Source organism: Arachis hypogaea, chromosome 20 (assembly GCF_003086295.3).
Source record: "Arachis hypogaea cultivar Tifrunner chromosome 20, arahy.Tifrunner.gnm2.J5K5, whole genome shotgun sequence".
Lineage (NCBI taxonomy): Eukaryota > Viridiplantae > Streptophyta > Magnoliopsida > Fabales > Fabaceae > Arachis > Arachis hypogaea.
Window position 1 is genome coordinate 49,593,405 of NC_092055.1, and position 13,013 is coordinate 49,606,417.

Here is a 13,013-nt window from a genome sequence, read left to right on the forward strand (position 1 = left end):
TTACATACAGCTTGCCATGGAAGGAGCCTTGCGTGTGTGAAGAGGAGTACAAGAGAAAAGCTGAAATAAAGAAGACAAAGCATCTCCAAAACCCCAACATATTCTCCATCATTGCACAATAAGTATTTATATTTATGCCCTTTGACTCTTTACAATTGAAGTTGAAAAACACTGTTGTTAGCATCCTGACTAAGAATAATAAGATGACCATAGCTTGCTTCAAACCAACAATCTCTGTGGGATTCGACCCTTACTCACGTAAGGTATTACTTGGACGACCCAGTGCACTTGCTGGTTAGTGGTACTAGTTGTGAAAAGTGTGATTCACAATTCGTGCACCAGTAGTAAAGATCAAATTTAATTATAAATATGAATAACGTTCTAATGTTTTAGGTTTAAATTAATTTTTTATTTAATTAATATTTTTCAACATGATTTATTCTATTGTAATTTATTTATATTTAAATATATGAATTATGACTTATTTTGTAGTTTTTTTTTACTATTGAAGAAAAAAATTTATTCAAATTTATTAATATAAATATTAATCTAAAAATATATTGATTTCTTTAAACTTACACCGTATAATTTGAACCTAAGATTTAATTTAATATATAACTTAATAAAACCAGATCAAGTTAAAGACCCACCTAGCTGAAACATTTGTCTTAATCTCACGGGTGACTTCAGTTAAAGCCATGGATCCTCACTTCATTGTGGTGGCCGCCTATAATTAGTTACTAGTGTCATGACCGGAAAATCTAAAAAAAATTAATAAAAAAATAATTTTAATACAAGGGACGTGATTGCTAAAGAAAGCGGTGTGAGTGGCTGTCTTGGTGTAGAGGCACGGTACGCAACCGATGGGACACCATCGCAACCGGCGCCGGGTGCCTATAAAGGCACCTTAAACAACAGCCATCAACAGTATACTACCGGGTCCTTTCTGTTTTCCACTACTTACACATAACCACCCATTCATCTTTCGTGTCAGGCATTCAATACAAGGAGAGGAGATGGAGCATCTGACAGGGTCCGCCAACCTTCCCCACGATGTTTGGACCTTAATTGTCGGGAGGACCGCAGCACAGTCCGTCAGGGACTTGTGCAGTCTCAGGATGTCGTGCACCGCTGCACGCAATGTAGGGGAGGAGGATTTCGTTTACCGATGCGCCTCGATTCCAGTTTCGGACCAACGGTGGTGGAGTTTGAGTCCCATGCACCAGCCGGCAAGAAATTTCTTAGCGCGATGTAGGCAGAGCAGGCACCTGAAAGTTCTGTTTCGGTCTGCTGTGTCTGACCTTTTTCTCGGCGGGTGTCGTTTCGCAGGGATGGAAACAATGCACGTTGTCACAGCCCATGGCCACTCGGCAGCCCAGTACACAGTTTTCATGATGCTGATGCTACGTGACAACTTCGAGTCAAAGAACAAAGGCTTAGAAACACTTCGTGGGCTTGAGGCGGCCAGTGCCCTAACAATCTGCAAATTGGAGTTCCGCGGCGTTATCCAGGGGACGTGGACACACCTGCATCGCGTGCCAATGCTAAACGCAGAGAATCTAGTCTGTTCTTCGCATGCATGTCCAAGCCGTGGAAACATGGGTGCTATTTACCGCCATCAACGCTGTGGAAGAGGGTGGCACGTAAACGACGGTGATGGAGGTGCTGCTCATATTTCGTGCGTGCATTGTCGGGCAGACTATGAGTTGATCCTATTTGTCCACCTCTTTGATTGATAGGATAGGATTGGGTTCACCATACTTTTTTGGTTATCCAACCTAGTATATGTATTATGTATTATGTAATGATTTTGCCATTCTGTGACTCGTGTTGGTATCATTTTATTTATGTGTTTTGTGTTTCGTATTAAAAATTTTAGTTATGGAAAAAACAATTGTACCCCGTTACTGACCTCCCATTCGGTAACTCCCCATTGCCTAGCCAAGTAATCATTTTTTTATAAACTCACTGCCGGTCCCGTCTGCCACGTTATTCATAGCAGTCCATAGCCCTTCAGCCCTTCCTGTCTATTCTAATGTCACATTGCCAAGATTTTCATTTATTGCAAATTCTGCGCAAGCGATGCAGCACACGTTTCCCCAGTCTTTTTCTTCGTTTTTCGATAAAACCACCAGGGGCATTATTATATTCATTTTTCAAGAAATAGCAGACATACATTAATTAGACACATTAAAATGTATTAATTTATTTATTCGTAACTTAAATTTTGATTTTCATTAATGTATATCAATGCACAAGCCCGTCACAAGTCATAACCATTCGTCAGTTCCTATAATCCCTACCTTTATCTCTAACCTCTCTGCCGGGAGAAAAATCATTGCTTGAAGGGCCTTCGTCGTCTAGCAGACCTCCCCGTCTTCATCCGAGAAAATGTTGCACGAATCCCTCAACGACCACGCCATTAGTCCCGGCGACCTCGAGGAACCTTCAACCGCAGATCTAATCGACACCCTCCAACGGAGGATGAGGTTTTTGAGTGATAGTCTTCATAGGACACAAGACGAAGCAAGGACGGCGAGGATGGAGGCAATCTCCGCGAAAGTCAGGGCGAGTATAAGGAAGTGTGAACTGGATGAAGGCCGCCGGTTGGAAAAGAAGTTGCGCACGGAGGTGGAACAGCATCAAACCACTATTCGCGAACTCGAAGACAAAGCAAACGAGTTGAAAGTGGAAATTGCCGATCTTTGTCAAAGGGAACAGCAACAGATGGCACCGTGGCGTGAAATGGAAGGCAGGCTCGAGGCTGTGGAGATCAAGCTAGGGTTATTGGTCTGCCAATTATATGGTCAAGATCCGGCAACGGCACACGGCTCTAACTATCAGGAGCCCGCCAGGCAGAATGGAGACGATGTCGAGGCTATATGACCAACGGCATCTATGTTCAAAATCTTTATTTGCTTTGTTTCTTTAGCTGTTCTTTTGATGTTCTGTAACCCCTACGTAAAACTCGATTTTCTTAATTATATCTAATTTCCGCAGCATTTGAGTTTTCTTTTTTTTTCTATTTTCGGATGAAGCTATGCAGTAATGCGTGAACAACAATGCGAATTAATTATGTTAATTTATTGGATCAAACTGCCATTTTTTCAACCAAGAAATAGATTCTTAACAAATCGCCAGTTGCTAACTACTGTTTTGGCAGATTGCATAAAGCTAACCCCACAACAGTTCATTCGGGGGTAGATTGACAAGAGTTGATAATCAACCACGTTCACTAAAATCTAAACATCTCCAGAAAAACCCTGACCTCGTAATCCGCCAAGCAGTGCACACACGAGACACGGGACACATCATTCACACAAGCCATGGTGCCGCGGGTAGTGCAAGTCGTGGACCGACAAGCCACGGCATGTCCCGGATCCAATGGTCTCTCGTCAACCCATCACTCCCAGAAAATGTCTGCGAAGAACTCCCTGCAGCTTTTGACGTCTCCAGAAGTACGGACAGACTCTAACATTTCAACACCCCTTTGCATTTCTTCTTCGTTCTCGTGATCACACAGTAGCAACATGGCAGACAGGTAACCTGCTTCGATGCTGCCCTCCCTCCAAGCCCTAGAAAGCAGTTCCATCCCAATGCCATGGCGGACAATCCAGAAATACTTCGTCAACCCCTGTCGGAGTATAGCATCCGCATTTCCTGCTTCAACGCAGCGATCGATGAACCTCCTCTCCGGCCGGTCAAGGTAAAATAAAAAGGACACTAATGGTATAACACGCATCGTCACATGTTGGTACACAGCTTCGGAACTCGCTGCATCCAGAAAAACTTTGCAACTCGCCTGCATGTTGAACAGATCACGAATCGAATTCGATGCAACCTTAGTGGCAATCCTCACCCATATATCGCGAGGAAGAAGATTCAGCGGACATTCATGCTCGACGGGCACGTTCCCTTCCTTTCTATTTGTCTTGGAAGATCCAGCCAATTGCAAGGGCTCCGCAGAGGCTGGAGGGGGTTATTGAGGGATTATCGGAAATTATTAACTTATCGCGATAATACCAATTTCCAAAACGTTTATATCCTCAACTGTAACACTAATTTTCTATCCTATAAAAGTTAATTTATCTATAAATATATATATGTATATAATATATCACATTATCGTTCAGGAAAATTTATATATTATATTATATACTGACATTAATTAATTATTACGACTTAGCGCGTCAGACGTTTTGTTGCCCAACATTATGGATAATTAATACATTTAATATATGTACTTATACCTATATTTATCTATACTTATAAGAAGAAGTGTCTTTCTTCTGCCAAACCGCGGTGGGCAGTCTCGTTTTCATTTTCCAGTTTGCCTCGATATTCGGAAATGGAAAATGGGAATTGGGAATTCGGAAATGGGAAATGGGAAACGTGAAAGATATTTTTGTTGTTTGCAATTTTGATGAAGCTCATCGATAATAGTTAATATTGGGAAGCATCAGATAAAACAATTAAATACATGTTGTAACTGTGTAGATTAGGGAATCTTAAACCCATTAAAAAACCGTGAATGATCACATTTGTATTAAATGATAAATTTTTTATTTGCATTTAATTGCATTCAATGTAAAATGTTGATTGACAGAACAAACCTTTTTTCTTTCTATCTAAGTGGGGTGCAGTACACTCGTACCCCTGACCCTGGTATCCCTGCACACCTGCTTTTGAACGTACTTCGGCTTGAAGTACATGCTTACTCCTGAACGTGGGGTCCGCGTGACATTACACCTCTACTTTTCCACTTCTGAGCATCCAGGCGAGGGAAAACCCTAAACCAATTTACACCATCGGGCTCAACCAAGTCAAACTAACTAAGATCTTCATAGGACCTCCAGCCATTTTGCAAGCAACTTGGGCCAGGAGTTATGGAAAATACCAAGATGACACATGCTGAACGGATTTTTGACGGTTTAGAAATTCACTAATAAAATCTCGTTGTAAAGTATAGTTTCTAAACCAAGCAATAATCCTTTCATACAAAAAGTTGTTTGTCACTAGTACAAACCCCTAAAATTTATAAACCGAAGTATTGGACCTCGGGTCGTTCTCCCTAGGAATTGTAATGAAGTGTCTTGTTATCGATTGTGAGTTATATTTGGGGTTTTTAGGATTTTTAGACAAGAATTATAAATGGCAAGAAAAGTAAACTAACAACTATAAAAGGCTCTTGGTAAGGTGTGAGAACTAGAAGTCCTATCCTAGTTATCCTTCTCAATTGTGATGAGAATTGTTCATTGTTACCACTTAGTTAACCCTTACTAAATAAAGAAAAGTCAAGTGGATGAATTGACTTGAGCCACAAGTTCTAGCTAACTCCCAAGGAAAGACTAGCTTTAGTGCACTCCAAACCAATTAGCAATCTCTCCAATTATCAATCAACAAAGGAATTAGATAACTCAAGTGTCACTAATTACTCTACCTAGGCCAAGAGGAACAAAATCTACACTAAAACTAAAAGAGACATTTCAACAAACACATAAAGTGCAATAGAAGTAAACATTATTAAATGCAAGAATTAAAGGAATCTACAACTACAAAAATAAGAGATCAACAATAGAAAAGCAAAGAAGACACATTTATTATGAATTACCTCTTGTTGAATTGGAAGAATGTAGAAGGAACAATACTAGATCTACAACAAAACATAAGAACAACATATAGGAAATTACAACAAAAGAATAGAAGAAGATTGAATGTAGCAACAAAGAATTGAGAGATAGAAGTGGAAAAAAGCAAAGATTAAAACTTAAATCTAAGAACTAAACCTAATCCTAATCCTAATTCTAGAGAGAAGTGAGAGCTTCTCTCTCTAGAAACTAACTCTCACTACTAAACTAAGCTAAAACTAAACTAATGGTAACTAACTTCTAAAGTATGAAAAGTATCTTCATTCTCCCTTAAATCCTTGGCTTAAATAGTATCAGAAATGAGTTGGATTGGGCCCACAAGGCTTTAGAATTCGCTGGCCACGTTTTGCTTTAAGTGAACCAGGTGGCAGCAACGGCGCGTGCGCGTACTATGCGCGTTCGCGTCACCATGCGCAGTTCAACCATAGCAAATCTTATATCGTTTCGAAGCCCCAGATGTTAGCTTTCCAACCCAACTAGAACCGCATCATTTGGATCTCTGTAGCTCATGTTATGGCCGATTAAGTGCGAGGAGGTCGGGTTGACAGCTTTTGCGTTTCCTTTATTTCTCCATGAGTTCTCCATTTCTACATGCTTTTCCTACATTCCCTTGGTCCAATCCTCGCCTCCTAAATCTAAATCACTTAGCAAACATATCAAGGCATCTAATGGAATCAAGGAGAATTAGATTTAGCTATTTTAAGTCCTAAAAAGCATGTTTTCACTCTTAAGCACAATTAAAGGAGAAGTTATAAAACCATGCTATTTCAATGGATAAATATGGGTAAAAGGGTACAAAATCCCATAAATCAAGCACAAGATAAACCCTACAAATGGGGTTTATCAACACACGACCACCAAAGAAACGTTTTGTTCTATTATTATATCTTTTTTTTTAAAATGGTTCAGTGCGTTGTACGTTTCTTTACCGATTGTTATCGAAAAAATAAGATAATTAATAAGTAGGAGAGGAACGAAACACTCGTTTTACAACGCAAGAATTTAATGTTGACTGTTCAAAATTTGTGTTATATTTATGTCAACATTAGTTGCTTACCTTAATTACTCACTAAATAAATGTTATCTTTTCTTCTTCTTTTTTTTCATCGAAGTAGTTTAATTTAATGTTTTATTTTCCTGAAAATAAAGCCCCATTATTGACACATAGACACATTAGTTACGAAAAAAAAGATATCAAGCAACTTTCTACCTACATTATAATATAATATATAAATATAAATATACGTGCCCGTTATTGACAACCCCTAACCCTACTAAGTACCAACCCTTCTTCACTTCTACCATGCAGTAACTCCTTCTCTCAACTCTCTGTCTACCCTTCTCCATTATTACTGCAATATGTCATCTTCTTATCCCAAGAAAATGTCAGAGGAACCCGTCACTGACCACGCCATTAGTCCCGACGACCTAGCGGATCTCTCGATCGACGCACTTATCGACATCATCCGCGTAGATGAAAAGTCTGCAGATTATGACCTCGTTGAGGCCGTACTGGTCAAGAGGGAAGAGATGTTGAAGGCTGCACTCGTAACGACCGGCGCAGAACTGAGGCAGGCGAAGGTGGAGATGATGGCCGCCAAGTTCGTTTTTGAGGCAAAGAAGGATGAACTGGAGGAAGAGGTACAGGAAAGGCAACGGCTGAAAAGGGATTTGAAAATAGAGCAGCGAAAAAATGATGTGCTCCTTCACTAGTTGGATGTCACAGAAAAAGAATTAAAGGCAGAAGTTGCCAAGCGCCGTGAACAGGAACAACTGGAGGCTCTACCGTGGCGTGACCTGGAATGCAGGATAAACGTTTTGGAGGAAAAACATAGGTTTTTGCTCCATCGGGGTCATCATCCAACCGGGCAGAATGAAGACGGGGCCGGAGTTATTTGACCTGCTGCACATGCAAGATATCTGAATGTCATGTTTTCCGTCGAGGCCTGTATGATCCTTTTATTTCCTTTGTTTGTTCTGTCGCCCATTTGATCTTCTGTAGTGGAACTTAAACCCTGATAATATAATTATATATACTTTAATCTTTCTGTTCTTAACCTGTTGAAACACAATTAGGGATTTATGTTACGACGGAGCCAAACGCTAATACCTAATCAGTGAGATCGGAGCCAAATACCAGAGGCATCGCGGTTGATTTTCATGAATGTTTACGGGTTCCTACTGATTTAAGGTCACGTACCATCATTTTACACTAGACACTAGATAATAAAACAAAGGAATGCAGACATAGTGTTTTTTTTTTTTTTGATATCCTAATATTATATTATATTATAGGAAATACATCTCTCAAAATAGATTGCTTGGACGAACAAAGAATACGAAGCCATTGATCGAAACAAAATTCAAATTAGTTCTCCCTCATGTTATATAATAAAACATACACATAATAAAAACTCCTTAAAATATTAAAGCAAATTTTGTTCATTAAAGGACAGGTATTGAATCTCTCACCCGATTATATTATGCGAATACAATCCCGTGGTTCAATTTGAGCATATCTGCATGATCATTATTTAACCTCTGTACAGATTTTATACACCATCGTCAATTATCATTGCTCATACAAAATTTATCCCATACCCATTTTTTACATGATTCCTTTCGGTCACTCCCTATTGCCTATCCAAGTTACCAGTTTTGCATAAATTCACTGTCGCAGTCTCAGTACCCAGCCCCAGAAAAAAACCTTCCGATGGTGTAAAAGGTTGATTGACTAAACAGTCTTCTGTCCATTCAAACGTCACTTCAATAGTGCAAGGTCCAGATCATATCCCAGTCAAGAAGAAAGAATTAGTTGGACTAAATTATAGCCAAGATACGCATTAATTACGTCGTCTGTGTACTCCACATGATAATTGATCGAACAGACTGTTCTTTAACAAAAAAATTACAAAAATAAAATAAAATACACCATCAGTACGCATAGCAATTAGCAAGGGGTTAATGAAGGATCGAAACAAACCGGAAATTGCTAGCCACTGTATTGGCGGATTACAACATAGTCTGACCGAAAATGCGCGAACGGAGCATGATCAGCACCTCAATCATTGGGGTTTAGAAGTCCCCAAGAACTTCCGCACCTCATATTCGGCCAGGCATTGCACACACGACACACTGGACAAATCGCTCGCATCATCAATGGTTCCACGGGTACGGCAACTGCCGGAACGGCATGACACAGGCTCTTCTGGGTCCACCGGGGGTATATCCGACCATGGGCCCGCGAACACCTGCATGAGGACCTCTCTGCACCTTTCGACTGCGCCAAACTCACAGACCACGCCAAAAAATTTGAATCCACGGCGGATCTCATCATCGGTCTTGTCACCAAGCAACAGTAATAGCATCGCAGAGATGTAGCAGGCCTCCATATCGCCCAACTCTGCTGCCTCAGTTAGGGTCTGTATACCACTTCTGCGGTGTCCACACCAGAATAAATGAGACATCCCCACGCGGAGCATAGCGGCCGGATTCCGTGCTTTGGCGCATCGACGCAGAAATGTCATTGCGGGCCGCCCAAAGTAGTCCAGGAAGCAAGCGATCGGCAACACCGACACCAAGGCATGCTTGTACACGGTGTCAGAATTGCATGCAGATGCAAATAACCTGCAACTCGCCTGCATGTTGAATAGATCCTTAATCGAATTCGATGCAACCATCGTGGCAATACTCAACCATATTTCGAGAGGAAGAAGATTCGGCAAACATTCGTGCTGAATAGATACGTCCAGTTTCGTTTTGCCCTTTTGGAAACTTCCGACCATTTGTAGGGACTTCATGGAAGGATTATTGGAGATTACAAAAAGAGGATGGACAAATTTATAAATGACCTTGTGGTATTTTGCTTTTAATATACTGCCGTTGGGGGGTAGGGGGAGGGGGTTGTGGTTTAGTACCGCATATGTTTCCCTAGATGTTTTTGTTTACCGATGCGTTCAGATAGTATAATTATTATATTGATTAAAGAAGCATTTATCATATTTAACTGGATGCCCATTTCTTAGGTGGGGCTAATATTCTCAAGAATGAAGTAATTTAAAGGAGCCTTAATAGTGGTGAATTAGATAAATGTTATTAATTTGTTCTTTGCTGGTGCAAGTACACCACTATTTGTGAACCTAGAGTCCCTGCACCCCTACTCCTGAACATAGGGTCCGCGTGGAAGTAAACCTCGACTGCTGTTGCACCCCCCCACCATTCTAGTTGCTTTATTTGTTTACTCTTTCATTTTTTAGCCTCCAGGTGAGAGAAAAACCCATAAACTGTATATTCCACCATCAACCCTAACCACCTCTCCCTCTGAAGAGTGTACCAGATCTCCTCTAACAGTCAGATGGCAATGTGCACAGAAGGTGTCTGGTACGTCATCTTTAGAGGGAGGATACCCGGAATATACCCCAACAGTGAGACGGCAGCGGCTCAGGTGGATGGCTTTCCACGGAACCTGCTTCTTCGTTACTGGAGTTACCAAGAGGACGTGAACGCCTGGAACGACTACTTCCAGGTGAATGCATTGCCTGTTATGGAGCTGGGCAGCGAGCTCCCGCCGGTGTCAAGGTTCAATCAACTCGTTCGCGGCGGACGGCACGATTTGACGGTGACGACGACTCCGCCTGTTCCGGGTCTGGGCAGCGAGCTCCCGCCGCCGTCTGAGTTCAATCGATTCGTCGTTCACGGCGAACGGCACGATACGACGGTGAGAAATAGCCCCGCGGCGGAACCAGGTGCATCTGGTAAGCGAAAAATGTGTTCTTGCGACACTCCCACGTCTAGTCACTTGCATCGGTATCAATACGTTGCTAACAAAGTTACATCACTTGCAGCCAGCAAATCGATTGAGGACATACAATGGGCCGTTGCGTCGATCGAGTACCATGTATCCTAGATGCAGAGAGAGACAGGAACTCAGGACTCAACTGGGAGAAATCATACGGCAGCTGGCCGACGTTTTGCTGGACAGGTGAAGTCCCAGGTCTTAGGGGTCAGTGCAACAACAGGATGGAGACACCGTAAACCGATCCCTCCCCTCCCCGGCAATGTATGTTTAGGTCTAGTATTGTACTATTTAGGCCCAACGCTAATATTGAACTGTTCTGGTGTGTTTGTTTTCTTTTTATATTCGGCTTCGCCTATTAGCTAATGAAGTTATGAAATAGTGCTTCTATCGAAGGTTATGCATGTGAGCGTTTAAAAGTTAAAACACGGTGATATGCATCGGTTCGAATATGTCACTTGTCTGACCCACGAAAGCGGAAATTTACAAAGCCACCCAACTCAACCACCCGAATTATTACCAATGAAATACATTCAACTTTGGTTACAACGAAGCTTCATCTGAAAGTAAACAGACTAAAGAAATACAACACCTCAAACTCGGCAAGGCAGTGGACGCACGACACACTCGACAAATCGTTGGCGGCACCCATGGTCCCGCGGGTCGGGCAGGCGCTTGACTGGCAGACGACAGGCTTCCCTGGATCCGACGGGTGGATCCCCAACAGCGAATTTGCAAACAACTGCCCGAAGAGTTCTCTGCACAATTCAATTTTTCCAGCAGCCAGTACGTTGGCATACATTTCAACCGCCCTGCCAGCGTTTGCCTCGTCCCCAACACCTGGTGTCAGTAGCAGCATCGCACACATGTAGCGGGCTTGGACGTCGCCTGCATCGGCGGCCTCAAGCAGGGTGTCGACCCCAGTGACGTTTCGGCCCATCCAGCAGAATTCTCTCATCCCTTCACGGAATATAGCGGCCGGATTTTCTGCGCGCGCGCTTCTATAAAGGAACCCATCCTCAAGACGGTCCTCCATGTCATAACCGAACACGACGGGTATCTCCGCCATGGAGGCCACCTTGTACACCGCAGATGAGCGGGCTGCGTCCAAAAACACCTTGCAGGTCGCCTGCATGTTAAACAGATCCTGAATCGAGGCCGACGCAACCCTTGCTGCAATTCTCTACCATATTTCGCAAGGCAGAAGAGTCAGCGGACAGCCGTGTGGGGGCACCGCTTTCCCTTTCCCTTTCCTTCTCCCATATCCGGCCTTCTTTCCCCTTCTGCCTTTCTCGGAGGTTGCACCAAATTTCATCCTATTTGATTTAAATTTTTTGAATAGGTGGGGAAAGCGGAAGGTTACAGGAGGACCGTCGTTAGTATGGATCACCAGACGCGATGAAAGAACGCTGGGGAGGGAACTTATATACTACAAACGGCTCACAAGATAAGTCAGGTACCGTGCCACATACGCCTTCATTTACGCCCACTGTAACCGATGCTTCATTTTTGGGTTTGGCACGGGAATTGAAGACATCCTAAACGTAATTTTAAAAGTTGAGCACTGAAAAATAATTTTAAATTTAAATTTAAATTTAAAAATATATTAAATTTTTTATCTCTTCTTTTTCCTTAAATATAAATCATTTATTTTCCCAAGAAAAAAATGAAGTATTACTCATTTTCTACGAAAAAAAGTATTCGAAATAGGAGGGATGAAATTTGGGAGGCTAGGCTTGAAAAAATCTCAGATGAACTCTTCGAGGTCAGGTCTGAGAGGTTGAAGTTAATGGTCAAGTTATAGAAAAAGGAGGATGAACTGGAGGAAGAGGAGAAGGCACGGCGCTGGGAGGAGAAGTTGTTGCGCAGGGAGCAGCAACATTGTGAAGCGACCGTTCGTCGAATGTATGACAAAGCAAACGAAATGATGGCAGAAAGTTCAAAATGGCGTGACCTGGCACAAAGGGTCGCCGATGTTTTGGAGGTCAAGGAGAAATCTTTGTCCCACCAGGCAGGCGTTCAACCGGTGCAGATTGAAGACAGTGATGGAGGTATTTGACCTAGTGCACATGAGTGATATCTTTATGTTGTTTTGGTTTTTTGTCGAGGCCTGAAGCCCTGAATGATCTATCTGGTTTGTTTGTTTGGTCGTCCTTTTGATCTTATGTAATGCTAATTAAAACTCTGTAGCGATTATTATATCTACTTTCATCAGTTCGATATTAAAAATCTGTTTATCTTCATTTGTTAATCGGTTTATTCTTCCTCGCCAGTGAGTATCACACGAAAATAACAAAATTTCTGACTTATTTCCATTTTGATTGCCATTGATTCGGAAGATTAATATTCTATGCTTCGTAGCCAGTATAAATTCGTTTAATCCAGATGCGGTTAACAATCAATATCTTCTCATCTCCTTGCTTGTTAGTAATAGTTTGAATTGATTTAAATTGAAATAAATATTTCCTAAACATACGCAAAATACGCTTTTCGGTGACTCCCCATTAACTATCCGAGTTACCAATTTTCTGGGCTGTTTGGTATAAATTAATTGTGATGGTATCAGATAG

General features: G+C 41.8%; 3 protein-coding genes across 3 annotated transcripts; 1 reads left to right on the forward strand and 2 right to left on the reverse strand.

The window, feature by feature from the left end:
* Nucleotides 1–1,016: 1,016 nt before the first annotated feature.
* LOC140183066 (putative F-box protein At1g67623) lies at nucleotides 1,017–1,736 on the forward strand. Its single transcript, XM_072231065.1, has one exon. The coding sequence runs from the start codon at nucleotides 1,017–1,019 to the stop codon at nucleotides 1,734–1,736; it is 720 nt and encodes a 239-aa protein (XP_072087166.1).
* Nucleotides 1,737–8,713: 6,977 nt separating this feature from the next.
* On the reverse strand, nucleotides 8,714–9,433 carry LOC112785854 (putative F-box protein At1g67623). Its single transcript, XM_025829278.1, has one exon. It carries the CDS (start codon nucleotides 9,431–9,433, stop codon nucleotides 8,714–8,716), a length of 720 nt encoding a protein of 239 aa, XP_025685063.1.
* A 1,566-nt stretch (nucleotides 9,434–10,999) lies between these two features.
* LOC112785855 (uncharacterized) lies at nucleotides 11,000–11,578 on the reverse strand. The gene has a single exon (XM_025829279.1). The coding sequence runs from the start codon at nucleotides 11,576–11,578 to the stop codon at nucleotides 11,000–11,002; it is 579 nt and encodes a 192-aa protein (XP_025685064.1).
* Nucleotides 11,579–13,013: the final 1,435 nt, after the last annotated feature.